The sequence below is a fragment of the Caretta caretta genome, chromosome 4 (genome assembly GCF_965140235.1).
Source record: "Caretta caretta isolate rCarCar2 chromosome 4, rCarCar1.hap1, whole genome shotgun sequence".
NCBI lineage: Eukaryota > Metazoa > Chordata > Testudines > Cheloniidae > Caretta > Caretta caretta.
The window spans coordinates 25,376,108-25,403,275 of NC_134209.1; the positions used below are offsets into that span (position 1 = coordinate 25,376,108).

At 40.7% G+C, this 27,168-nt stretch overlaps 1 protein-coding gene across 2 annotated transcripts in view; it reads left to right on the forward strand.

The window, feature by feature from the left end:
* Positions 1-25,483, forward strand: part of BMP2K (BMP2 inducible kinase) — a 106,028-nt gene extending 80,545 nt beyond the window's left edge. Inside the window, exons 15-16 of one of the 2 annotated variants that reach the window (XM_048846643.2) lie at positions 3,190-3,303; positions 19,341-25,483. In XM_048846643.2, the coding sequence (XP_048702600.2) occupies positions 3,190-3,303; positions 19,341-20,791 (1,565 nt within the window). In that variant the 3' untranslated portion in view covers positions 20,792-25,483. The remainder of the gene's footprint in view (positions 1-3,189; positions 3,304-19,340) is intronic. The other variant, XM_048846644.2, reaches the window with a different exon arrangement.
* The last annotated feature ends 1,685 nt before the right edge of the window (positions 25,484-27,168 follow it).

Below are 27,168 nucleotides of genomic sequence, written 5' to 3' on the forward strand. Positions count from 1 at the left end.
AGTTTAACTCCAGCTGTGTTGAGGAACCATCCAGTCCATGTCTTAAGCAAATTAACCATTTTTTGAAAATGTTTTTTTGTATAGTCATTTTTCCAATTTTATTCTGTTTTATGCTTTCTTGTTGGTTCAAAGCAAAAACTAGAGAGAGCTGGTTATTAAAGAGGTGTGCATCTTATGACAGGATGCAAGTCTTGTTTGGATTGTGGCACTTGTGTGGAATCTATTGCATTGTCAATTGGCATTAAAGAAACTGATAATTTTCTTCTAAAGCCTAATCATCTATGCTGAAGGACAAATAAGTCTTCATATCAGTGTGCTAACAGTCTTAATTACCTTAATCATTGACACTCAAGGAAAGCTCATGCAAGCTTTTTATCCCTCAGTTCCAGGATATCACATGAAAGTAACTTTGCTTGCTTCACATGTTGAGGGTCCTTTTGAGCATCAAGAAACCATGGAGTCAGCCTGCTTCTGCCCTGGCCTTAATCAGGAAATTGGACAAACTCTTAAATCACAGCAAGATTTAATCATCTTCCTCACCCTTCCTTCCTTGGGCTCCTTGTTTGTTACCAGTAAATTTACAAATCAAAGGGAAGCATGTCACTGTGACATTAACACCAAAGGTTAGCTCAATTGAGAAGGAAGGCTTACTCATTTTTGCTACTAGCAGCAGTATAACTGTAATGGTACACAGACTGAAAACCAGCCTCAGCAAAAACAATTCAATAGCGGCAGTCTCAGGGTGTGGAATGCAAGGAGTGCCAAGTCAGTGAAACCTTTCCTGGATCCCATTAGCTTCGTCTTCTGAATCAGCTGATGTTCCCAGAGAGCTAAGAATCCCAACTCTTTATTTGGAATCTAGCTGTCTGAAAACCTTCTACCCATCAATCTGCCTCCTTCCCATCCATATTCTGAGGTCTTTTCTGTGAAAAATAGAGGGGAAAAACAGCTGGTCTCCATTTCGCCTATAGCAGGAGACTAGGGATGATGGTACCTAAAGCCTCCCACATGCACATTTTACATAAACTTGTATTACGGTAGTGGCCACAATGCAGCAGGCTCTGTCCAGAAATGCAGTAAGAGGCAGTCCTTGTCCTGATGACCTCACAACTTAAAAAACAAGCAGCAAACAAAGGGTGGAGGAAAATAATACTTTTTTTTTTTCCTCTATCAGCTATCTCCAGCTGGTCCTCAGATTCTCCGTGAATAGTCAGTTCATTTAATTGGCACTTGGAAGTAAGAAAGGTCAATACAGACCAGATCAGAGAAGATGTTACCTGTAAAAGGGTCATGTAGGAACAAATGTGAAGATGGCTGTGGGAGAAAAGGAAAATATTGGAGGTCGTCTGCTCATCACGGGCAGGGAGGCAAAATGTAAGAGTTAAACAGTTAATGTTAGGCCGTATAAGTAGAGTATATGCAAAAGAACAACTAATCAAATTCCTCAGACTGGCCCTATGCATAGGGGTGTGATGGTGGGAGGAAACAATGTTTTTTAAAGCCTACCCATACACCTGTCCTATACTATGCTTTAATTTGACAGTGCTTATTACTATGGCCTCTGCAGAATGCCATTTTTGAAACTTAAACTGACCTGGAGCTACTTGAAGTCTTCCATGACTCAGACATTCAGGATTTGCTGTAACAGAGCAGAAATTGACAGGCTTTTCATACAACAATCTGATAGATGAACACACACATAAACTGGCACCTAGTGCACAGATGAGCTGGTGCAACTGAGAGCAAGTTGAGTGCACATATGACTCAAGAACCTGCTCAGGTCTGACACAGTGATGTTGCCACCATCATCTTCCCCTACACAGAGATCCATATGAAGTCTTGAGACTTGGGTACTGCTATAAGTGACACACCTGTAATCAACATAGTTGAACCACCATGTTCTGCAACTCTCTTGTGTGTATTTGCCAGAAGGGCTTATGACCCATTTTAGAAGAGCTGTGGCCACCTCTTTATCTTGCCTCCATCAGATTTACAATGCTTTCAGTTTGTATCTGTATCTGGCTCAGTAATATTCTCTCAAAATGCTGGAGCTAGACAATATGCTCACTCTGTCAAATCATTTATCCAATATCTGTCCAATTAAACACTCATTAGTCATCCACCTGGGAATTGCAACTACTTGTTAATCTACGATGGAATACCACAAGGGTAATTATATTAACTCTGGTTACTGGTAATTTTTCTTTCTTTAGCTGAATGTATAGTTTCTGTAGATCCTTGCTCACCTGCCCTCCATCCCTTCTTCCTTTTGAATCAAAAATTAGAGTTTAGCCAGATGGAGAGGCACCGTGGGCAATTGAGGATGTGGGCTTATTATATTCACAGAATGTTCAACTATGACTATCAGTTTGTGTACTGTTGGGTAACTGCTTTGAAATGGTTCCAGGACGCTTGAGCAATAGTGCACCAAGATAGATCTGCTGACAGAATTACAGTTATGGGTTACCTTCTTGTCTTATCACTGATGACCCTTGGAACACTAGGCTACAATAAATGAGGAGACTACATTCACAGTTTTGTGTTGCATTATTCTTGTAATGTTGATTACTGTATGTATCCCTTTCTAAAACACATTGTATGGACCAGAACACTAGAGAATAAAGAGCATATAAAACATAACTATACTTGTTTGGATTTGGTGAAACTCAAAAACTGGTATTGCAATCATTAGTACAATTCCATAATTTAAAAGGGATTCTGGCGGGATTACAAATTTATGTCCTTCATTGTGGTTCTAGCAGAAAATCTTTACCTTTAGGGAAGTTAGTGAATTTTTTTAAAACTGATTTTAGACATAAAAAGTTAAAATGTAACACAAGGTGTCTGACTTAGGTCCTTGGATACCATGGTGTTTGTGATGTTAGAACCTAAACGGAACAGAACGAAAATTAGTTTCTCTTACAAGTGCTGCTTGACTCTATTGGTTTTTGGTTTTAATACTTTTTCATCATCTGCCACAGTTTACTTCGGGGTGGGAGCGGAGAAGTAAAGCAAGAATGAACTCTTGCAGATGAAGGCGTTCAAAAATGGGATAGCTGTCAGGGTACAAGGAGAGGATGTTATCCTTCCGAAACAAACACAAATCTATTAAACGTATCATTAATTTGGCATAAGAACTGCCATTTTTATTTTATTTTATTTTTTGTTCTGTTTCATTTATTTTTACAGACAGGCTCGTGGAGAGGAGAGCATCCTCAGATAAGAATGTGGAGCCACATTCTGCTCCACAGAACCATCCTTCTGAAGATCCCTTTGGTTCTGTACCTTTCATTTCTCACCCAGGCAAGTTACATATGTAACATCACTACCTCTTATTTAAATATCTCTCTCTCAAAGGAAGCTTGTTCAGTTATATGACCAAACCAGTGCAAATTGGAATCATCAGCCTTGTGGTTGAAGATTGAATAGAGGACAATTTTTCGAACGTTATCGTGAGTGTCTTGGAGTTTAAATCTAACCTAGCACCCAAATGCATTGATACATTTACATTTCAAAAATTGCATATACATGCTATATTGAATTTAATACAACCTGTGTCAGTTTAAAAAAAAAAAAAAAAGTCTCCTGTTAAGGAAATTAGTCATTTAGGTCACACACAAGTATTGCTACTTTCCTTTATTGTTTTCAGCCACCAGCCTTTCTATCTTTTATTTTTGTTGTTGGCTCCTCTATTTTATTAGAATCTGCAGGTGCAACAGCAGAGGGATAAAGAGCTTAGCTTTATGTCTGGTTACAGTCACACTTATGACACTGAGACTCTGTATAACTTTCTTTATAGAGACAAATTTTCTGACTGTACTGTGAACTCTGGGATCTAAAAACCAAGTTGTGCTCTATCGCTTACTAACTTGCCAGTTATTAAAAATTCGGCAACAAGAACTTCATTGACAATTTTAATGCATGAGGTAGAATAGAATCTAGGGCACTCCTCCGTAACATTACAAAAAGTTTTTGTTACTTTGTACTACTGTGAAGCCAGCAATGAGTAAAATAAGGTGTAACTCAAAGATGCTCAAAGTTGTGGGTATGTTGAGTTAAAAATGCCCTCTTCATGTGATTTTTCTGACTGTCCATATTCACAGAAATGGTTCCTCTAATATGCTCTGATTTCACTTTGTCTTCAGTCTTGTGTACTTTTTTTTTTGCAGCCACATTCCCTTTTTACTTTCACTTTGCATTTCTGTGACTCTCCTTATGTGATCTAACACTTAGGCCCTTTCTGACCATGCATTACCAGGTGTGAACAGAATAATATTTGGCATTCTGTTCTCTACTGTGGTACTCATTAAGAGGTAGGCTGTTAGTTCTGCTCTCATTCTCTGTCAACTTTTTCCTTGTCAGGCTGCCTTAAACTGGTTAAAACTGGTTAAACTGCTTAAACTGATTCTGCTCACATTACTACATTCTTTGAGTTTTCGTCTGTTATATCTGCTCAGCAAGCACTAAATTACCACCTTCAATCACCCTGCTCTAAAGAGTTCTAGCATTTCTCAGGTCTCTTAAGCCTGTCCTAAGTACTGTGTGTTTTCCATAGAACTAGACTCCGCAGGATTTGCATTATGCAGAATCTGCAAAGACTCTTCTTTGCCTTATAGGCAAGGCTGAATTAATGTGAAATAAGGAAAGAAATGGTCCCTTTGAGTGATGGCCATCCAACTTAGTGTCACTGTTTTACTTTCCTGATCTTGATATGCACTCAGCAAGCCAAGGTATCCTGCACTGAGATATTTTTAGGTCTGGAAACTTTTTATAGTCCCTTAACTTCTGACACAACTTTTTGATGTTTTTACTCTGCTACTGCTTCTCAGCCTGCTGTGCCTATAACCTTAAGATAATTACATTGAATTTACTAAATCATATAATGAAAACCCCCCACTTTTTTCCATTTACATATTTAGGATAATCTTGAGTCCAGGAAATGGAAGAGCTGGGGAGATGTAGAGTGAGAAACTATATACCCTCACTATTGACTCTTTTGCCATTTGTAAAACTTACAAAAAAAAAAATATTTACAATCCTGGATCAGTTGAGGCTGAAAAGTAAGAGGAGACTTATAAAAGATCTTCTCTAGCTGTTGATTGTAAAAATTCTTACACTACAGCAGTCTGGGAGGCATGGCCTATGTTGAGGTCTTTTACTGAAAAAACTGCAACAAATGTCAATGTTCTTCTTCAAGTGATGGTCCCTATTGTATTCCACTGCGGATTACACACTCACACAATGCGTCTGAAGCCAGAGAATTTGAAAGTATGTCCACTGATCCGCATGTGCTCCCTGGCTCACCTTGGCCTCTGACTGAGGGGATAAAGGGCAGGGCAGACTGACCGCCTCTCCAGTTCCTGTCACTGCTGCTTGGTGCGGGTCGGAACCTCTCTGTGTCCATAGCTTCAGCTTCGTCCCTTAAAATAAAATTTAGCTTTTTAAATAGTTTTAGTGGTGTTATGTTATCCTGGGGGGACCCTCCCCACTAAACCTCTTGTGGGTACTATAAACACAGCTTTCAAAAATGGCTTTATTAGGTTGATTTCTTCAACAAGGACCACTTGTTGAGATATTGGACATGATACAGCAAGATCAGTGCTATTTAGCAAATACAGAAGCCTGAAAATACATCCTTTCGTTACAAGGTGACAGTTATTTTTTCCCTAAATACTTGCTAGCATATCTACTATACCACAGTCTGTCAAATCTCAAAGCAGTGTATAATGTCTTGTGATGGCTGGCACAATTTGGTACAACATATGAAAGAGTTCTGAATTCTACAAACGAATTGGTCCTTTGTAGGTTAACTTCTGGTAGAGTTTTAGTTTTAAAAAAAAAAAAATGAACATTCCCATAAATAAATTTCTGCTATTTGGAATGGTACTCAACGATAATGTTATAGATAGATAGTTAATGGCCTTGTACTCTACTCCTTGCATAGGACATTTTGGTCTCAGTCTTTTAAGAATAACTAAACGGGATCCATACAATTCCCAAGAATTTGAAGACTTTAAAATATATATATATAATATATATTGTTTTTTTCAGGCTCCCAAGGGCTGGAATTATTCTCTGAATCGAGTTGTATTTTGTAGCTTTTGGTAAAAATTTTTTTAAAAAGTAGAGTTTTCATTTCTTTACTACTGCAAAGCATCTCTAATGAAACTAATTTATATTTTTACCAGAAATATCATCTAGCTTTCCCTGAAAATTTAATTTTGAACAGGTAAACTATAGTGGTAGTGTCCCAGTCATCAGACGGTGGTAATCAAGAATAATGAATGATGCATGATTTTAAATCTGTAGGCATGATTTTAGACCATGGCAACTCGTGATAAGTTTCTCCCCATCATATTTTTACTATAACACACAGATTACTATAGATTTTGATTTGTAAATGTGAGGCACAATTCACTTAAATTTAGGCAGAAGAAATATGGAATATAGTTGAATCAATGAGGCAAATTTGCATAAAACATCTGATTCCCTATATAAATATCAAATAAGACTGCACAGTTCTCCAGCTGCATGCAAAACATACTTATTTTGGTATTTTTGAGTTGCCTGGAAGATGATGCAGCTAATTCATGCCAGTATCTCTGGCTAAATGATCATCTACTAAGCAGTGGTCCACTTCACAGTAAGAATATCAGTGAGTTCATGGAGTAATTCACTTTGGGGGGGAAACTTTTTTTTTTAAAACCTCGCACTTAATATTGTGGACTTTGACCGAAAAAATAGCATAGCTTATATTGCAGTAGTCTGTCTTTATTAAACTATGGCTGTCAGTTTCCTACTACAGTGGGAATTCATGATCTGTGACAAGTTGATGGTCCAGGACAATACTGATTGCTTTGCTCTTGAAATGACTCAAGTATACTCCTGTCACTCATTTTGTTGTGTGGTCATTTTCAGTCCTTTCCTTTTCGGGGATGAACAGAGATCCTTTGGAGGCTGCATAACTAGGCATCCTTTAATAGTAAATAATGAAGTAGGTTTTCTACTCCTAAAATTAAAATAGATCAGTACATCAGGATCATGCATTATGTAAGTCCACTCATGTTTCATGATACAAGAGGGGTCCCACTAAAAACCATCAAAGACGTCCTAACAAGTGTAAAGTTATTCACAGATGTGTTTTGAAGGGGAAAAAACACATTCTAAGAAATACATGTTTTAATTTCCAGTTCTTGTCTTGAAAACAAGAGCAGCAAGCAGCATACATCTATTACAATATTCAGCAGCTGCTGCTCTGCCTGTCGTCAAAGAAATAGTGCAGATTTAGTTGAAATGTCCCAGTAATCCTGGGGCCTGACATGTGGCAAATTGCTGTGAAATGATGGCGGCAGTATGTTACCAATTCAAAGAAAGCGTAAGGCCCTTATGCCCCACTCTTCCACCCCCCTCCCCCAACCCCCAAAATGATGAACCAGCAGAAGGAATGTAATTATTGCAGTTGTTACAAGCCATTCATCCTCTTATAATCGGATGTCTAGAAAAAGAACATCAGAACAGAAAATTTCCTTGAAGATTATTAGGATCTTCTTATATGATTAAAGATGTTCCACCCGCCTTGCATTTGAGTGAAGAACAATTGTCTCCTACAAGATGCAAACCTGATTAGAAGTGTAGCAATCTGAGCAGTACATTGCAAACAGATGTTACTGCATATTTCTTCAGCTTTTATAAATATATATTTGAAAATTTCATTGCAGCAGTTTACAGTTTGAGAAGATTACTTAAAAAAAATGAAATCTTCTGCTATGTTTATTTTAAAGTGCATTCTGACAACATTAAAATGTCATTAAATTAACAAAACTCTTTTTTTCCCCTTTGGGCATTTATTCTGATACATTTACAAATTTTGGTAAATGAAGTATAGTTTGACAGCTTCTACTTTTGGGGTTGAAAATAGTTTTACCGTTATTGATGGAGGAAAATTTCTATAATGTTTAAACTTATGTGAATTATTAACAGTACCGGGGCTTTGTATTTGGATATTTATGTTTACTTGTTTAAGGTTGAATGTAGTGCTCATTAATTTAACCAACTGTGACGCTGACCAAAGTCACCAAGAATGTTGTTGATTTCAAGTGGGAGTATGCTCATTCCCTAAAAGCATGTTTGAGCTGTGCATAATCATAATGTGTGCAGGTACGTAGTGGAAGCTTCTTCAAGCAATGATGAATCCAGCGAAGTATAGCACTGTAATATACGCCTAGTATATTCTGGACTTGAGCTTTTTTTCAGCAAAGACTGTTAATCATACTTTTTTTGTGCTGTGACTTTGAACTGTAAACAAATAAGTAGGGTAAGATCCTCGCTCTTTTCTAAAATGCAAGGACATATGACCAGTGATGTCCCAACTATATAATATACATTAGCCATGCATTCATCACAGAACGGAGAAGAGGGAGAAACATCTGCAGTCAGGAACATCTGACATTCACTGTTTTCCTGTTTTGAGGCCCCTTTGAATTCTAATCATAGAGGCGTTATCAATAGCAAGTTTTTCTTACAACTTTTGCTCCCACTTACTGAAGATTTTAATTAGCTTATCCATTATGCCTAGCCCATCTTTTAAAATGTTTTTGTATTTATTCAGGGTTTTTTTGGTTTCATTACAAAAATCTAGTAATTCAGTTCTTCTCTCCACATGAAGAAATCAGCAATGTTCCTGCATATTGTTGGGGACATGGGTGGAGGGTGAGGAGAAACAGAGGAGAGAACCCCGGGGGAATTTTGGGTGAGGAGGCGAGGAGAGAACCGTAGGAGTTTTGGCTTTTCCTGTTCAGAAGTAACGTACGTTGTTTGAAAGACTGCCTTGGGCAATTCATTTTTATTGGTCCTCTGGGTCCAAATAATACGTTTCAAAGTGATCAAGAATGTATTCAGTATGTAAGGGAATTCCTTGAGGTGATCTCAAAATCAGTGGTTGCTTAAAAAGGATTTTCTCTTGATCTCAAAATCAATGGTTGCTTAAAAAGGATTTTCTCTTGGACATGTTTCATTGTGTATTTTTGGTGTATATAAAAAGTAAAGAAAACTCTTATTTCTGCAGAAACTGATGTAACCTTCTGATGGGCTTTCTCTTCCGTTTACCCCCAAAAGGGCCTGATTCTCCCCTTTCTTAAACTGGTTTAAATCTGGAGTAATTCCACTGAAGTCAATGGAGACCCCATTGTAAAACCAGTGTAAGTGAGAGGAAAACCAGGCTTACTATCTCTATAACTATATTATCTCAGCATAAGATTTAGAAGTTGCAGAAGTTTAATACATCCATAATATATCAGATTTTCTTCAGCAAAGCTGAGGAAAATCATATGAAGCAAAATGTGAATCTCTTCAATGAAATTAGGGGGGGAGAAAGAGGGTTCCTGGGTTTGCTTTTGTATGATTCTAGTAAGTATTTGACAGTTTCAGTAGGGACTATGTCAGGAAATTAATCTCAAGTTTTGAATAAATCACTGTTCTTCTTCCTCTAGGAAATAATTTTTCACAGTTTTACCTGCAGATAACAAAAAAGAAATCGAGATTTGCTATTAATAGAAGTGGAATGACTTTTGGCCTCTTATTGCTGAGTCATTAAACAAATATTCCAAATTAACCCCCATAAACTGGCATTGGTTGTATGCACTTACAAGTACCCTGGGGAGGGTGCAGGGAGGCAACTTATTTCTAGATCTAAACAAAAATCACCTGTGTATACAAACAAGGAAAACCTACTTCTGTGGCTTGTGAACAAAGTATGAGAAGTAAGCAGTTTAGGGCAGAAGTGTTACTTAAATGAAAGTTTGAAGTTATTCTAAGTCTAATAGTAACCAGAGATAATTTTTTAATTGATAATAGTCACATCTAGATAAGGAGCAAGGACAACCCAATCCTAAAGCTATGAAATAATTAACTGTCCGGGGGGAAAATATTTTGTAAATCTGATTATTCTAAAATTCCCGATGGAGTGGGTAATATTGAGGGTGGTTTTGTTAGGGATGAGAATTAACAGAACGTATCTCTCACCCACACTTCTTTGCAAGCTATGTCTTGTAAGCTTCAGATTTACACCCAAGACACCCAAACTTGATCTCACTGTTAGTTACTGTCAATAAATGGTAACAGAACGCCGACACAGAGCTGTGGTTAGAAAAGATCTTGCAAGTTTAAAGAAACAAATCCCCCACGTAGTTTCTTGTTCTCTATTCTTGGGTTGTCCCCTATATTTAGGGGTTTTTTTTAAACTGCAGCGGTTCACATTAAACCATGGCAGAGAGAGAACTAAGAATGAGTCGTTAAAATCTTTTTATATGAGAGGTGGAAAGGGGAACAAGGGATGACCAAGGGTCTTTCAAGTGCACTTCAGTGTGAAAGCTCTTTGAGTTGTAGTGCAGGCTCAGGAGACAGAGCTTTGATTCTAATCCCCACACGTACACGGTTGGGGTTTCAGAGTTTAAGTGGGCACTCCTGCATAGTAGGTAGGGTAGGAACCATCAAACTAGAAAATGACTTGGCAGTCATCAGAAAACGAAAATCCTGCAACTGTCTTCAGAGTAAGCCTGTAACCACAGAAATAATACATTTTGAATTATTTTTCTACTGGGTGAGTTATAAGTAGTGTGGATACCACTTGTTCAGAAACTGTGCTGCTCTTTTTTTCAACCCCATAGCAACAGATATGATGCTTTTGTAACTGCGTTGCAGTCATGAGCCAAAGTAGTAGGAAGTTCAAGTTTAAAGGACGTTATTTCTGTGCATGATATGCTCTGGGGAGTGCAGTTACTCTGTTCTGTACTTTGAAACAATGTACAAAAATGGGTATCGAGAGTAAGTTTGTTTAGACATTTAAGTGGCCTAATTTTCAACAATACTGCGTGCTCAGTAGCTCCCACGGAAGCCGTGGGAGCTCATCAGTGCTCAGCACTTTCAAGAACCAAGCCACTTGTTTAGGTACCTGCATATGGATTTAGGACTTTAAAGTTCGGTTCATGTTCTCGAAAACCTTGGATAGGGGATGGTCCAGTTGGTTAAAACTGCTATACTTTCTACTATATACAAGTAAGGGACACAATGAAAAACTATGGACTCTTAGAAATGTATAGGTCATTATTATTTTTGTGTAATCTACCTACTTCAGTGCTGATATAGCATAATCCAGGGGTCTCAAACACACAGCCCATGGAGTTATTTGCTGCAGCCTGCCAAGCTCCCCGCGCCCCCGCTCCCAAGTTATTTCCTGCGTCCGCCAAGCTCCCCTCCCCCCAACATGCTGTGTCCCCGCTCCTCTGCCTACCTCCAGGTGCTTCCCGCCGCCAAACAGCTTAGCGCTTTCCAGGAGGGGGGGAGGAGGCGGAGAAGAGGTGGGGATTTGGGGAAGGGGTTGGAATAGGGGCAGGGAGGGGGGCGGAGTTGGGGTGGGGACTTTGGGGAAGAGGTTGGAATGGGGGCAGAGAAGGGGTGGGAAGAGGCGAGGCAGGGGCGGAGCCTCATGGAAGGGGTGGGGGCGGGGGCGGAGCAGCGGGGGGGAGGGGTGTCAGTGATGCGGCCCTCAGGTCAATGTACTAGTCCTCACGTGGCCCTCGTGGTGATTTGAGTTTGAGATCCCTGGCTTAATCTTTATTCTGAAATAGCCTGTCATATGTATATGATCTCTGTTCAATCGATTGATAGGTGGGAACAGTAAAAGACTTCAATCCTAATTCATCAGACACTTAGAATAAATAAGAAAGCACTCAGATAATACTAGTCCTAGCAATTTATTCTTCCTGTTCCATGCTCTTCCCCTATCCTTATTGCATCTCTGTGCAGATCTTTAGATCTATTTCTTCAGTATTACGATTAGTGACATATGGATGCTAACAATGTGTAAGGACTCCATTGAACAATCCCAGACAAACACAACCCCTTTATCGACCTGATCGTGGAAACATGCCTGTGAGTACTGCTACTCATGTGACTAGTCCCATCAGCCTCAATAGGACTGCCTGTTCCTATGCCATTACAAGGAATGGAGGCACCAAAGCTGATTGGCAATGGAACAGTTAGTCATATACTGACTGTTTGCAGAGTGCTCTAAATATGAAAACTAAATATTATTTTATGTCAGCTATTAAGCTGTTCCCAAATCTCTCAAAGCTCTCTTGGCTTTATTATGGCTGAAAGAAAAACATTGATAAAGGCTATGGTGATAGTAAGAGGTGCTCGGGTGATCAGACCCAAAAACAGCAAATGTTCATCCCAGTAAACAAACAAACAAAAAACCCACCTAACCACTTAATGTATAATTAAAATAAGACCTCTTTGCAGTAGACATAGCAAGCAAGCTCAAATTAAAAAATTATTTCCCAACTGATTTCTTCTCCTGTTCCTCCATTCTCAAGCCCCTTCCTCTACAGGAGTTGTTATCCATATATTGGAAAACTAGGCTTTCGGATGTTCATGTAGGTCAACAAAAGTGAAGTTGACTTAGTGTGCTAGGACGCTTAAACTGTATAGCGCAGATTCAGGACACTGATTATAATGTGCACAGGCTCAAGCCCCAAGTCTTTTATTACATGTGTTCTGTCATGGCAACGTTTCCCATTTAAAAAGTAAACACGCACCATTATATGGGTTAAATCTTGCCGCAGTACAGTAACTCCTCACTTAACGTTGTAGTTCTGTTCCTGAAAAATGCTACGTTAAATGAAACAATGTTAAGCAAATCCAGTTTCCCCATAAGAATTAATATGGGGGGGGGGAAATTAGGTCAGCAAGTTGAGACAGCCGCTGCTGCCAGCAAGCTCCCTCTGTCCTGCTCTGTGGAGATGGGGTAAAGGAGTGAGGGGGACACCCTGACATTAGCACCTCTCTTCTCCCTCTCCTCCCCTCTGCACAGCAAGCAGCAGGCTCCCGGGAGCAGCTCCAAGGCAGAGGGCAGGAGCAGCACATGGCAGTGGGGGGAGGGACAGCTGAACTGCCCCGCAACTGATAGCCTGTTCGGCGGCTACCGCACAGGGGAACTTAGGAACTTAGGGGAGTGGGGATAAATAGGGGGCTGTCGGTCCACCCTGGTTCCAAGCCCCGACCAGCTAGCTCCTACGGGCTGCTCTTTCTGCAAACCGTGGACAAACAGGTGGCTGCCAAACAATGTTATAAGGCAACATTACGCAACTTTAAACGAGCATGTTCTCTAATTGATCAGCAACGTAGGATGACTTCAAGTGAGGAGTCACTGTGTATGCTCCAGGGGGTCAAACACAGCCCTCACAGTTTCTCTTTGTCTTGCTAATGCAGTTTGGGGATGGTTCGTCTCCTAGTATCATCAGGGTGAGAGCATGAATATGAGACTAGAGACTAAAGACTAATATGTGATATTTAGATATTTTCAGTGTACCAAATTTTCAGTTCATCAGACAGAAATGGAACCATTTACCGGTTACAGGTGTTCAACTCTCTTCATACAGAAATAGTTGTGTAGGTATATACAAAAAAGCAGAATATACACTTACATTGGTACTAATATTTTAAAAACAAGTTTGTCTTTCTTGAACCTAATGTTGCTAATGTCTACCCTAAATCAGATAGATTTAGGTTATTTTCATTTTGCAAACTAATCACATTCATGTTAACAATTACAGAGTCTCAACAAATATTGGAAATGTCAGGATTTGGAAGACATGGGGTTATCAAGTCCAACATGAAGGCTATACCTTTGGGAAATCTAAAGTATCCAGTCAAATAATCCAGATTTTAATTTAACAGTAAACCAAATGTGTACTATTTAAACTAAGAACAGATAAGACGCAATTTAACACCAGAAGCAAACAAACAGTCCAAAGCTATAATCACCTGATGTTTCTGGTCATTTTGTTCTTAAATCCATATAAAAAACATACATTACTTCTAAATTCTTATTATGACTCTGGGCATGTTTTAGAGGTGAAAAAATGGTTACCAAAAACTATTGTTATACTTTTTTTCATAGAATACAACAAGATAGTCCAGTAAGCTTCTACTTCCTGCCAGAAATAGACCATTAACCATCAAAAGATAATATTGACCTTGCTTGGAGTGATAAAGTTGCATACTCCTTGAGTGGCAAAGGAATAAATCATAAGCCAACAGCAGAAGCTTTACCAGTTAGAAACCAATGAGTAGAGTGACAAACTTTTTACTCAGACTAACCAATTCATCCTTTAAGAAAAGAACAAAAAAACCATGCAAACTTGCCCTATACTGTGAACAATCTTCAGTTGCTTATATTCCAGGAGTGCTGATTTTTTTTATGAAGAGAGGGCCCAATCCTTTAGTCCTTACTCAAGCACAACTGTCATTAAAGTATATGTAAATTTTGCTTAGCTGAGGACTTTCCAGGTCACGTGGCATACTACAGAGGTTGTTAGTTGTTTTAACAGTACATAGCTGTTCTACCTATAACTTAAGTTGGGTGTTGACCGTGATGTAATGATTCATTCATTTATTTTTATGCATTCATGACTGTTGCATATGGGTATATTACTGAATCTTACTGTTTCAAACTGCCCCCAGTGGACAGTACAAATAGCTCCCCCCAGCACAACCCATTTCAATTGACCATAAATCAACTAGTAATTATCAGTTAGTCGAGCAAATGCTTGATCAAAAATATGTTTTGTTCCATGCTCTGAAGGTCGATAAAAGTGATCTCTTGTGATACACCCAGAAGAAGTGGCTTCCATGCTAGGGGACTCTCCTGAAATTAACCAGCCTCAACTCCCTACACGAAAACACCATCGCACGGTCAGCAAAAGAGCTTCAACTGAGATGACGAGGCATAGGAAGGGGATGCTGTTCAAGTTTTACAGGACCCAAACCACATATGGCCTTATCAATTAAAAACTGAACTGGGAAGCAGTCCTTGGAGCATAGATGTAATGTGGTTGGGCCAATTTTATTGGAATTGGAAAGAAGTGCTTAAATGTGTAGCTGGTTTCCCTCATCCACAAAACTACAGATTTCTACTGACAAAAGTGTTTATTCTCTTCAGTATTTTGTATACCTCTCATTCATTTTATGAACAGCCTTTGGAACACACAACTAAATGTTTTCTTGTCAGATGCAGTGACAAGAAGTAGAGATTTTGTCCTGTGTGTCTTTGAAGGAGGAGCAAGGGTATATACGGTAGAGTACACGTTGCTGCTTCTGGGAGCAGACATATAACTATACAGCCCTTGCTACTGGCTAGTGCCTACTGCTGACCATGCTCATCTCAACACTGTTAAACTCAGATCCAAAATCGTGCCCTTGACACTCCCAAAACTGAAGAGCTGCATCAGATCTTTTGCCTTTAGGCTGTTTTTCCCCTACTATGCTAGAATTGTATTTGTAAAAACAGTGCCTAGGGCTGGGGATTACAAATTTGTCCCATCTTTGAAATAGGTGACTGTATGTCAGTTGTAAGAAGTCTTTATACATTCAAAATATATTTCAATTTAAAAATAAACATGCCTTTTAAAGTCTTTTATATTAAATTTTAAAATGTGTTAAATGCTGTAAGAATGGAGTTACATGTGGGGGGAGTGTAGGTGAGAGAAAAGAGGTAATTGGCCCTTCCGTATTTTAAACTCTTCTGCCGACGAGTAATTTTGTTTCCATGCCATCCATCCCTCTCCCTTCCTACTGATTATGAAGCACTTCAGTGTAGCGGTGCTCTGTGGGTAGGTGTTAGCAGTTGCTTTTTTTACTATCTGGAGTGGAATACAGTAGTGGCCTACTTCCCTTTATTGCTCACGTTAGAAGAGACACTCATCCCCTCCTCCTTGCCCGTCAGTTTAATCAATGTAACCATCCCCCTCTTTCCAAATCCTTCCATTGGCTGCCTACCCACTATTGCATCCAACTTAAGCTTCTCATCAACTACCTTCAAAGCTCGCTGTAATTCTGGTCCTCCCTACTAATCTTTCCTTGTCAAGCTTTTCATTGCCCCTCATCCCTTCTACTCCACCCATGCTCTTACCTTTGTCCACTCATTTGTTAGCTTTTTGCACAAACCTCTCTGTGCGGTCTTCCATGTGACCTCTATGCTACATAGGAGCTCTCTGAACTCATCTGCAAAGACTTGACCCCATCCACATTTAAGTCCCTCTGAAAGACACATTTGTGTGATGCTGTGTATAATGATTCTAGTTCAGGGGGTCTCAACCTTTTTCTTTCTAACCACCTCCCCCAACAGGCTATAAAACTCTACAGCCCACCTGTGCCACAATAACTGTTGTTATGCACACAAAAGCCAGGGCCAGCATTAGGGAGTAGCAATCAGGGCAGTTGCCCTGGGCCCCTCACCGCGGGGGGATGTGCAAAGCTAAGTTGCTCAGGCTTCGGCTTCAGCCCCATGCGATGGGGCTTTGTCTTTCTGACCTGGGCCCCAGCGAGTCTAAGGCCAGTCCTGCTTGGTGGACCCCCTAAAATCAGCTCCCGGGCCCCAGGCCCCTGGTTGAGAAGCACTGCTCTAGTTAACTTGTATATAAACTGCCTATTGTTCCCTTTCCTCAGTCTCAATTTGCTTGTCTGTCCTTAGATTTGAGGTCTTAGATCAGGGGCTATCCTGTTTCAGTGTTTGGAAAGCACCTGACTCATACTAGGCACTGCTGTAAGTAATTAATAAAGTCAAAAGTAAAGGCCAGTACAAGAGCTTTGCTTTCTATTTTCCCCTTTAGGACAGCAAAACCCAGTAGTAAAACAGCTGCTGCTAGGAGAGATTCAGTCCTTTTTTGTAGTTAAAAAGTGGGACTCTTTAAAGACAATCAGTGGTGTGCTTCAGTAAGAGTGAAGATCTGAGAAGTCAGGAAGTATAGCATTTTCAGTAAATAAATTGATTTACTTTGGTGTGATACTATAAACATGAGACCCGTATTCATGAAGCAATCTTCTGTGGGTGAAATGAAATGTATCTACAAAGGTATAAATATTCTCCATACTGTGTGTGTGAGTAAACTTTTCTGATGTCCTTTAAGATGAAAGGTGCCGTCTAAGACACCTGTAAGATATTAAAATATTAGTATAATTGAACTCTGAATTTTACAAAGGTCTCAAGGGACACGTGATACCTATGTAAAATCAGGGCTTCAGGTGACCCGTGTTCCCTCAGTTATAGGCTGGCTGAGTCAGCAGAAAAGGGTGCTGAAGCTCCACAAGGCTGAAGCTAAACTCCAATGGCACTCGTAATTTCTGCAACAGGGGAGCTCTGAAGTTCTGCTGGAGCAAATCTAACCCCCTGCAGGAGTAGGGCTCTGCTCGACCCCTGCAGGTGATTAAGAGCTCTGCATGGTTAACTACACTCAGTAGCACATCAGATTAATAACAGATAACTTGAGTTTGAATATCTAGCTCTTGTATAGCACATTTCATCCATAGATCTCAAAGGGCTTTACAAAATACTGACCACCCGATCAATATCATTCCCATTTTACAGATGGTGAAACTGAGGAAGAGAGGTAAAGTGACTTTCCCAAGGCCACCCAGTAGGCCAGTGACAGAACCAGGAATAGAACCCAGCTCTGTTATATCACAGTCTGGTGCTTCATCCACTACGCAACTCTGTCTCACCCATAAAACTGGGGTTGCAGTGTAGAAAAAATCATTTAATGAAAGAGGTCATTTTGTGCTATTCAGATGGAACCTAAATAAAGATGAGCTGCCTTTTCTATTTTCCCTGCCCCCACACTATGTTGGCCTCATAATTAACAAAAGTATTCCAAGTAATTAGACTTGAGACTCTACTACCTCAAGTACAACCTTATTCTGGAGTGGGGAGAATATTCTCTGATCTGTATCTGCAAACCTACAATCCTGCACCACTGAAACAGGACCCATCATCTCTGTTCCATAGAGATTGAAGAAAGATCCTTTAACGTATCCCCTTTATGCTATTTCAGAAGACTTGATTTTGTATTTGTAGTTTTAGTCTTTCTAGTGCATCAGTGTTTTACCAAGAAAATGAACAGCCTGTAGGCAGTGTAAGACCCTGATTCAGCAAGGCACTTAAGCATGTGCTTAACATTAATTATGGACTTAAGTGCTTTGCTGAACAAGGGCCAAAGTATTGTTGTAGGTGAGAAATTAGAACATAGCTTTTAAAATGTGCTCCTAGGGAGGAGGGAAGAGACGTGACCTTTTAAAATAAAGCAACAGACCGGTGTTTCATAACAGCTACGTCCTTTTATAGATATAAGTGGTACTGCTCAAACATCTGTTTTTGCTGGCTTTTTCATAGGGAATTTGCATACGCTTATACATATGCTGATCCAGAGACACCGCCAGGTTGGCACATTCACCAATAGTTCACCCTGCACGTGGTGCTGTATAAAAAATACTTCTGGGACCGTATTGCAGCCATGTGGCTTGCTAGTGTGCTGAATTCCCCCACCTCCTCTTCACCTGTGTATTTCTTCACACACAGCCTTCTTACTCGGACTATGTGCAGGAAAAAGTGAATTTCACCCTTTGAGAGCTCATGCAGCAACAGTAATCAGCACGATTATTACTGCCATTATATATTGTTCTTTGATACACTTTCCATTCTTTGCACTGTACTTTTTTGCAATTTGGTTTCACAGTCAGAGCATAGCTAAGTTGTCCGCTGATGTACGATGCTGCAGTAGTGTATCAATATAAAAAAATCAATATTGCTACCCAGACCGGTACCTATGCAGCTGTACAGTGCACACGGCCAAGTAAGGTGGTGTCCACATTTGTCTTCCAAAAATAAAGAAGCGTCTTCAAATTCAAATGCTGTCATACAACTGTATTGCTCTCTGATTTGTGATTGGTAGTTTGTTACATGGTGTACAGAAACTGCACAAATTGGATCCAGTGTGACTAGCTCACGCTGGTAGATTTTTTCCCCCCATTAGTTGAGCTATAAGATTTTTCAGACTAGTTTTTCAAAAGATCAGGACCCCACCGGCTCCCACTTAGGCATCTTAAAGAAATGGAAAGATTTTTAAAGCGCTCAGCGCCCAGCAGTTCCCATCATTTTCAGGGTAGGAGCTGCATTGTGCACACCTGAACAGCTGGCCGTACTTGTTTATATTATCTTTTGAAGATTGATACCAAGAGCTGTCAAAGGAGAGAAAATGTTACAGGCCAGGTGTATTAGAAGTAACCGAAGGGCACAAAGGTCTGACAGTTTACCTATTTCATTAACATCAGATCAAAAGTTGATGCTCTATATGGACCTTCAATCTCTTTTCTGTGAATAACTGCAAAAGAGGCACATCTGAATGCACCTGCACCCTTCTACATGTCTATGTGGTATATGTGAATAAGAGCTGTTGGTTGTAAAAATGAATGTAAAGTTATGTTTTATATTTTCTTTGGCCCTGCAGGTTCTCCGGGAAAGGCAATTGACAATTCAGCCAGCAGTCAAGAAAATAATTTAGGGAGCCCAAACAAGGCTGAAAAATCAAGTCAAGCCTCTCGAGAGCACCATTCAGGAAGAAAAACGGCAGGGGGACAAGTGCAGAAAGGAAGCGATGAGTCAGAGAGTGACTTTGAATCTGATCCTCCTTCTCCCAAGAGCAGTGAGGAAGATGAAGAGCAGGAGGATGAAGATGTCTTACAGGGGGAGCATGGAGACTTTAATGATGACAATGATACAGAACCTGAGAACTTAGGCCATCGGCCTCTCCTTATGGACTCTGAAGATGAGGCGGAGGAAGAGGAAGAAGAAAAGCAGAGTTCTGATTCCGATTCTGATCACACCAAGGGAAAGCCCATGGAAGGGATCCCTTGTGGTAGATACAGAGAGGTGGGTGGCAGTCGTGAAGACAAAGAACCTAATGTAGCACTCTCTTCCTTGCCTGAGTTACCAAGTACTGTGGCCAAGGTGAGCCCTGGCCAAGAATTTGATGTGTTTGGGGCTGTCCCCTTCTTTGCTCTTCAGACTCAGCAACCTCAGCCAAGAGAAGAGAGTGACACAGATTTCTCTCCTCAGCCTGCTTTTCTCAGCCTGAGGCAAGAGCAGGATGACTTTGATGTCTTCACCAAAGCCCCATTCAGCAAGAAGGTGGCCCAGCCAGATGGCCCGGTTGTAGAAGCTGAGACCCAAACCTCCCCTACTTCTCCCCGAAGTGTGGATATTTTTGGCTGCACCCCTTTCCAGCCTCTTCCCACCCCAAAGAGCAGTGAAAGCAGAGAGGACCTCTTTGGTCTTGTCCCCTTTGAGGAGATTACAGGGAGCCAGCAGCAACAGAAGGTGAAGCAGCAGCGGAACCTGCAGAAACTCTCCTCCCGGCAAAGACGCATGAAACAGGAGGTGCCCAAAAGCAATGGGAAGCGCCACCATGGCACCCCAACCAGCACCAAGAAGGCTTTGAAACCCAGCTACCGCACCCCAGAGAGAGCCCGCAGGCACAAAAAAACTGGCCGCAGGGACTCCCAAAGCAGCAACGAATTCCTAACCATCTCAGACTCCAAGGAAAACATAAGTGTTGCATTGACTGACAGCAAAGATCGAGGCAACCCTTTGCAAGCGGACGAGAATCTGCTGGACCCCTTTGGAGCCAAACCTTTCCACCCACCAGACTTGATGCGGAACCCACAACATCAAGGACTGGGTGACAACCGTGGGGACCATAATATAGTAGTGCCTGGTAGACCTAGACAGAGCTCCCTGCATGGGGCCGTTCACAGTGGTGATGGGCTAAAAACAGATGACTTCGGTGCAGTGCCCTTCACAGAACTGGTTGTGCAGAGTGTAACACCACAGCAGGCCCAGCAGCAACAGGCATTAGAGTTAGATCCATTTGGGGCAGCTCCATTTCCTTCCAAACAGTAAAGGCTTCCACCAGATTATTTCTCTTTCTCCGCACTATTTAACTTTGTTTTTAAATAGTGTAATAATCCATCTGGTTGAATTGACAGGAAACTGATTTTTCGTACAGTTTATTCAGCCTTGGTACTGCATGCCCAGCTATCCCCAAAAATTTAAAATCATGTGTTTTTGTATCATACAAAACACCCAGAAAAAGGAGGAAGCATTTCAATAGGACAGCACATTTCCAGAGGAATCAGACGTGAGCTCTTATTTCAGCCACTGACTTTGTAGCCATGAAATATACTGTTCTGCACTTTTGCATGGCCTTTCCACTCATAGGCAGTGCCAGGGGAAAAACCAGGGAAGAAGGTCTGCCATGATGCATCCAGTAAGTCTGATGGAATGGACTCCTTCCATGATACAAACCTTTGACTCTCTCTGAGACCTGAGATAATACGTATCTGCTGGTATCCAGGATCTGCTGGAAATTTTTCAGTCTCCACCTTCTAAATGAAAGCTCTTTTCTAATCCTAACCAAGACACCTACTCAAAGGATTGTGTGTCTCAAGATTGTGGAGTGTGGTGGTGGCTTGAGAACTGGTGCACAAGTAGAGGTGAAAGGCAATTTTTGTGTGCCTGAGCATAAATGTTTTTACAGTAAGTGCCATTAATGTAAAATAGCAAAATGAAAGTCTCGAGTTAAAACTAAAGATATAGAGAATATATTGGTTTGCTAGATAAAATCCTGGGTAACAAAGTAGCAGGGATACAGCCAGCGTTTGCAGCACTTTGAAGACTACACAGTACACTTGACAAGAGGGGCTGATTTACCTGGGTCCCATGTCTAGCACAGCAGGAGTATATCAGATCATCAGTACAATGGGCAGCAAGTGCAAACACGTAAAGATTACAGAGTGGCTTTATTCAATTATTAATTAGGGTGTGCATCTGCAAATACCACTACTTTCTTGTGGATTTTTATTCCAAACAAAATCTGTGTATACCTTAGAAACTGTTTTTAAACAACAACTATGAAATTGTTGTGTAATATTCTTTTCAGTTCTGACAACTCTGTTATTGTAATTAGTCTGATTTATAAGAGTTTCTGCTAAATGCACTGAGCTATGAAGAAGCTATACCGTGAAACCACAGTTTCAGAAGAGAAGCAGTAAGCAGCAGGTAGCTTGTAGATGCTGATTACTATTCTGTCAGTAAACTGCATTTCACACCACAAGGCCTTACAGACAGGACCCACTTCCTGCTACAAAGTACCTCTAAGCCAATAGGTGCACATGAGATTGCTAAAAACGTATACTACACAGTATGTCATGATGGGCTGGTGTTGCTAATCCACTTGGTGAATACATGATTTAGCTGTTCTGTTACAAAAGAATATACTAGCTATATATGGGCCTGAATCTCCACTGTCTTGTGCCTTGTGTCTAGTCACTTACACCTATTGCAAAGTGAACAGAAATCAGAATGGTGGTATTTGACACCCATTTCACACTCATTTTTCACAGGTGTAAATGACTAGACACAAGATGGAAGGAATCGGGTCTTCTGTGTTTATTTCAACATGGTATATCTTGCTCTGAATGTTGACATTTTGCACAAAAAGCCCATTTTAAATTATTTGAGACAAATCAATGGATAAATGAATTGTATATACAGATGCAGTGAGTGTTCCCTTCCTACCCACCTGTCCACGCCCCCCCCCCCACACACACACATTGTGGATTAGCTAAACATCTAGATTAACACATTTCTTCTGAAAGTCTTATTAATAAGACACATACAATTAGGTGCAGACTCCTCCATAGATTTTTTCCAGAGGAGTCTGGCTCTTTTCATGCACAAAAAGGAAAAGGGGACTTCTTAAAACAAATGGCTGCTCTCCTTTGATAGCTTTATTCCATTTTATTTGACTGCTTTTTTGGATTGACTAGAAACCATCTGTAGCTAAAGTATTCATGTCTCTGGTCTTAGGCATGAGAAATAAGAGCTGCATACATGGGTCTTTATCTCTTCCTCTCTTTTTCCTTTATTCTGACAAAACAGATGAAATTCAAATACAAAGTCTTGCTGAGTTAGGGATGTCCTCGTGCTAAAATGTTTAGCTTTGGGAAAGACAGTTAAAAATGGGTAACCTCTATCTATCTGCATCTGAATATTCCAGTTCTTTTAGGCTCTATCCCTGTTATTCTTTCCTATTCTTGTGCCAGGAAGCAAATGTCGAGCTTGCGTTTTTTTCTGGCTCTCAGATTAACACTGATTTACAAAAAACCCACCAAACTGCTTTTATTGAAATTTTACGCACCTACCTAATTAGTTCTTGGAAGATGTTAATTCCAAAAGTGAACAGATGATCAGATTACTCATGGGGGTAAATCGTGTAATGTGGACTCAGAAATTATAGTAAATCATGTCTAGAACACTCTGGTCATTGCTTTCATTTGTGTAGAATGATCTTAACTACCTGCAAAACATTTGTCTTAAATTGGAAAATTCATTTTTTAGTCTTAGATCTATCTCACACACAGGAATTATACCTCTGAATTTAACAGTCTGCACAAAGGGATTCTTGACTCTGCTCTTTGAAGTGAAAGGGAGTTTGCCTTTGACTTCAATGGGGGGAACATTGGGGCCCCAAAAAGGTTATGTACTAAGATAACTCTTTCCTGGATTATCAGTTAAAATGAGCATAGAAGGCAGATTACTGTCATCCCAATTGGATTTCTTTTCTAAGACTTTTATTCTGAAACATGTTTAAGTTGGAGAATGTTTTAAATGTTTTCGTCTTTCTTTTCTCGCAGCAGAAGGAAGGTATATGTTAGATTAAATGAGACTCAGTAATGAAGTCTCATTTAAGGGAAACAAAAATACTGTAAAACCAAGTAATTCCAAAATTCTCTGGCCTTTCATTGTTATGGCCTTTCCTTCCTAATGGCCTTAATATACCTTGATTTATGTACTCTATTTATTTAGCAGATCCTTTTCAGAAATGACTTATTTTTAACATGTTTCTGTAGTGACAATGATTTTTTGGTGGCGGTGGTTAAGAGAGACAATATTTGCATGCCTTACAAACCTGGCTTTGCCTGGTTGGCTGTGCAGTAGACTTGGCCTGTGGAGATACTGACCTTGAGTTTAATTTCCATTAAGATCTGTTAATGGAACCAAAGTAACTGATGTCACTGGGGAAAACAGTATACCTTTGCCTGTTCTGTGTGTGTATGCATGTATATATTTTAAAAAGGATTATTATGACCAAATACTGGAAAAAACATACTATGATAAGTACCATGATGCTGTATAAGACAATGATAGAAAGGTAGGGGATTGTCACTTTTTTTTGGGTTACCCAGCAGGGAGTATCGTTTTAGGGTTTGATCCTTCCCTCTGGAACAGGGATCGGCAACCTTTGGCTTGCGGCCCGCCAGGGTGAGCCCCCTGGCGGCCCTTGCCGGTTTGTTTACCTGCCGCGTCTGCAGGTTCGGCCGATTGCAGCTCCCACTGGCCGCGGTTTGCTGTGCCCGGCCAATGGGGGCTGCGGGAAGCGGCGCGGGCCGAGGGATGTGCTGGCTGCCGTGTCCCGCAGCCCCCATTGGCCTGGAGCGGCGAACTGCGGCCAGTGGGAGCTGTGATCAGCCGAACCTGCGGATGCAGCAGGTAAACAAACTGGCCCGGGCTGCCAGGGGGCTTACCCTGGTGGGCTGCGGGCCAAAGATTGCCGATCCCTGCTCTAGAATATAAAAGGCAGCAGGGGAGATCTTCACAAATCAACTACTTTCAAACTGCAGTAGATCCAAGCAGATTAGGGAACGTAGTGCCATGATAGCAGTCCACACAGTCCATCAGTGGACAGCACGCTAGCATGATGTAGATTTACACCCCAGCTGGCAATGCGCTAGCTGTTCGTCTTAACAAGCGTTGAGTGGATTTTCTAAGATTGCACATCTTGTCAGAAGGTACTAATAAGCCCTTCATGGCTAAGGGCAAGAGTCACTGAAAATAAGTCTAGCTTCTCTGCAGACCCCAAAGCATCAGATTTGGGAGATCTGCATTGCTTTTTACTAGCTTGCACAATACAAGAGCTGGACCTAGTTTAGTGTGTCCCTTTTAACATGTTACAGCTAGTCAGATGAGATACCCACTGTGAAAATAAATGGATACTTTGACTACTGTGAGAATAACAAATAGAGTTTATCTGGAGGTTTTTATACTATACGGTGTGTTTTTATATATATAAATATACACATGCACTCACACATTACATATCTCTTGGAGTTAGTGATTTTTTTTTTTTAAGTATCATTGCAAGCCACAATCATTTTCATGTGACTGGAAAAGAGAATATGAACATAAGCCATTAAAAATGCCAGGAAGACATGAGAAAAATGCCAGGTGGTGGGTGCCCAGTTATTTTTCTATAGTACTTCTTTCAAAAGGAAAATCAAATAATTGTGTGTGTACCAAGTTTGTTTGTGTGACTAGGGCGTCCTCTAATAGTAAACAGCATACAAGCTATTTTTAAATTGCTGGCATACAGCTTTAAGTGCACTTTCCTGAATTACACTTCCATTTCTTGTTAGACTTGAAGTTTCTAAAGCTTTTTTGTGTACCACTAAACAGAGATCTTTAATTTTTCTGTGAAATTGATGTACATCATAAAATACTTGCGATTGTTATTAAAAAAATAATCAAATGTGATACTGATTTTGCAGACCTCCTTAAACAACTAATTGTGTAATATCATATTCCTGATGAGCTGCTGTTAACGTTATCCATTTAATCACTAATTGAGTTTTACGGCATTTTACCTTTTCACTGCTACAGACTTGATTTTGGTCCCTAGTTCATTTTGTTTGAAATATTTTTTTTCTTATTGTTTATTATATCTGCTGCCTAATAATCTGCTTTCTCTTAAAGCAGTAAATCCCAGTGGATTACACATTCTTTTATAATTCCATGAATGCAACATATTTACTTGACTCCGTCCTGCAGAAGATTTTCATATGTGAACATTCAGATTCTTAATAGGGAAGCCAAATGTTTGCAATTTCCATTACTGGCTAGAATTCTAAATACTGTCTATATGTTTACTATACAGATTCTGTCCTGCAATTGATTTTCTAACCATTTCTTAGGATAAAACTACTCTGGGCCAATCAACTAAAACCCCAGAGCAGACTGGGGTAAGAGTAGGGCTTTATTGAAGACTAATGACAATGTTAATGTTACCCCTATTCAAACCAAATGTAAAAGTAAAGTGAAACGGGAAGAAACCAGTATTAGTAATTGGTGGTGAGTACCCCATATTAGTGGTGATTTGGCTGTGTGTGTTCTGTCCTTCAGTCACCATCATTTGATTCAGAGACTTACTACCCGCCAGATCAGTGGGCAGCGATCAATCCAGCGGCGGTCAATTCATTGCGTCTAGTCTAGATGCGATAAATCGACCCCCTGAGAGCTCTCCCGTCGACTCCTGTACTCCACCGCCACGAGAGGCGCAGGTGGAGTCAATGGGGGAGCGGCAGCAGTCGACTCACCGCAGTGAAGACACCGCGGTGAGTAGGTCTAAGTACGTTGATTTCAGCTATGTTAGTCACATAGCTGAAGTTGTGTAACTTAGATTGATCCCCCGCCAGTGTAGACCCAGCTAGAATCTCAAAAATGATGTACATCTATAAAAGAAGCTTTGTTAAATAGGCGGCTAATGAGATTTTTTTTCATCTGTAGGTCCCTTTTCAAATCCAGCTCAGTTTGCCTTTGAGTGAAAGTTACCAACAGCTGGTTGGCTGGTTATGGTCTTACGTTAAACACTTGGCACCTTCTTTAGCAGTCTCAGTACGGGACCCAGTGATTGAATAGGTACAGAAAATCTCTCATTCTTCTTAGGTGGTTGTTACAGGTTGACTGTCCCTTTAAGGGGGGTGAAACCCAGCCACACATGGGCCAGCTGAGCTCCCCCTTCGCCCCATGATATTGATCAGCTGCAGTTTTAGATGGGTTCATTAATAGGCTCAGCTGGGTGGATTGCACATAAGGAGGGTGTGCTTCTTGAGTGGATTCAGGTCAAGTTCCCAGGAGAAGCAGCAGACAGCAAAGGGAGCTAAGAGAGGCCGGTTGTCTGGCTGGCTCCTCTGGGGGGACTGGAACTAAGCTAGGGCAGACTCAAAGCAGGAGGGGTGTGGCTGGTGGGAAGCAGTGGGTACTCGTTGTGTGTTGGCTAAATGTGGACTCTGAGGGGAAGAAACCTGAGAGCCAGCTTTCTGGGAGAAGGGTGAAGGGCTGAGCACTGAGCCCAGGAGGGGCCAGGAAACTCTTGGTTTATGTCAGGTGTGAAGATTGTTTTGCTGGACTCTCTGTTTATAGCTCCAGAAAGGGACAGAAGG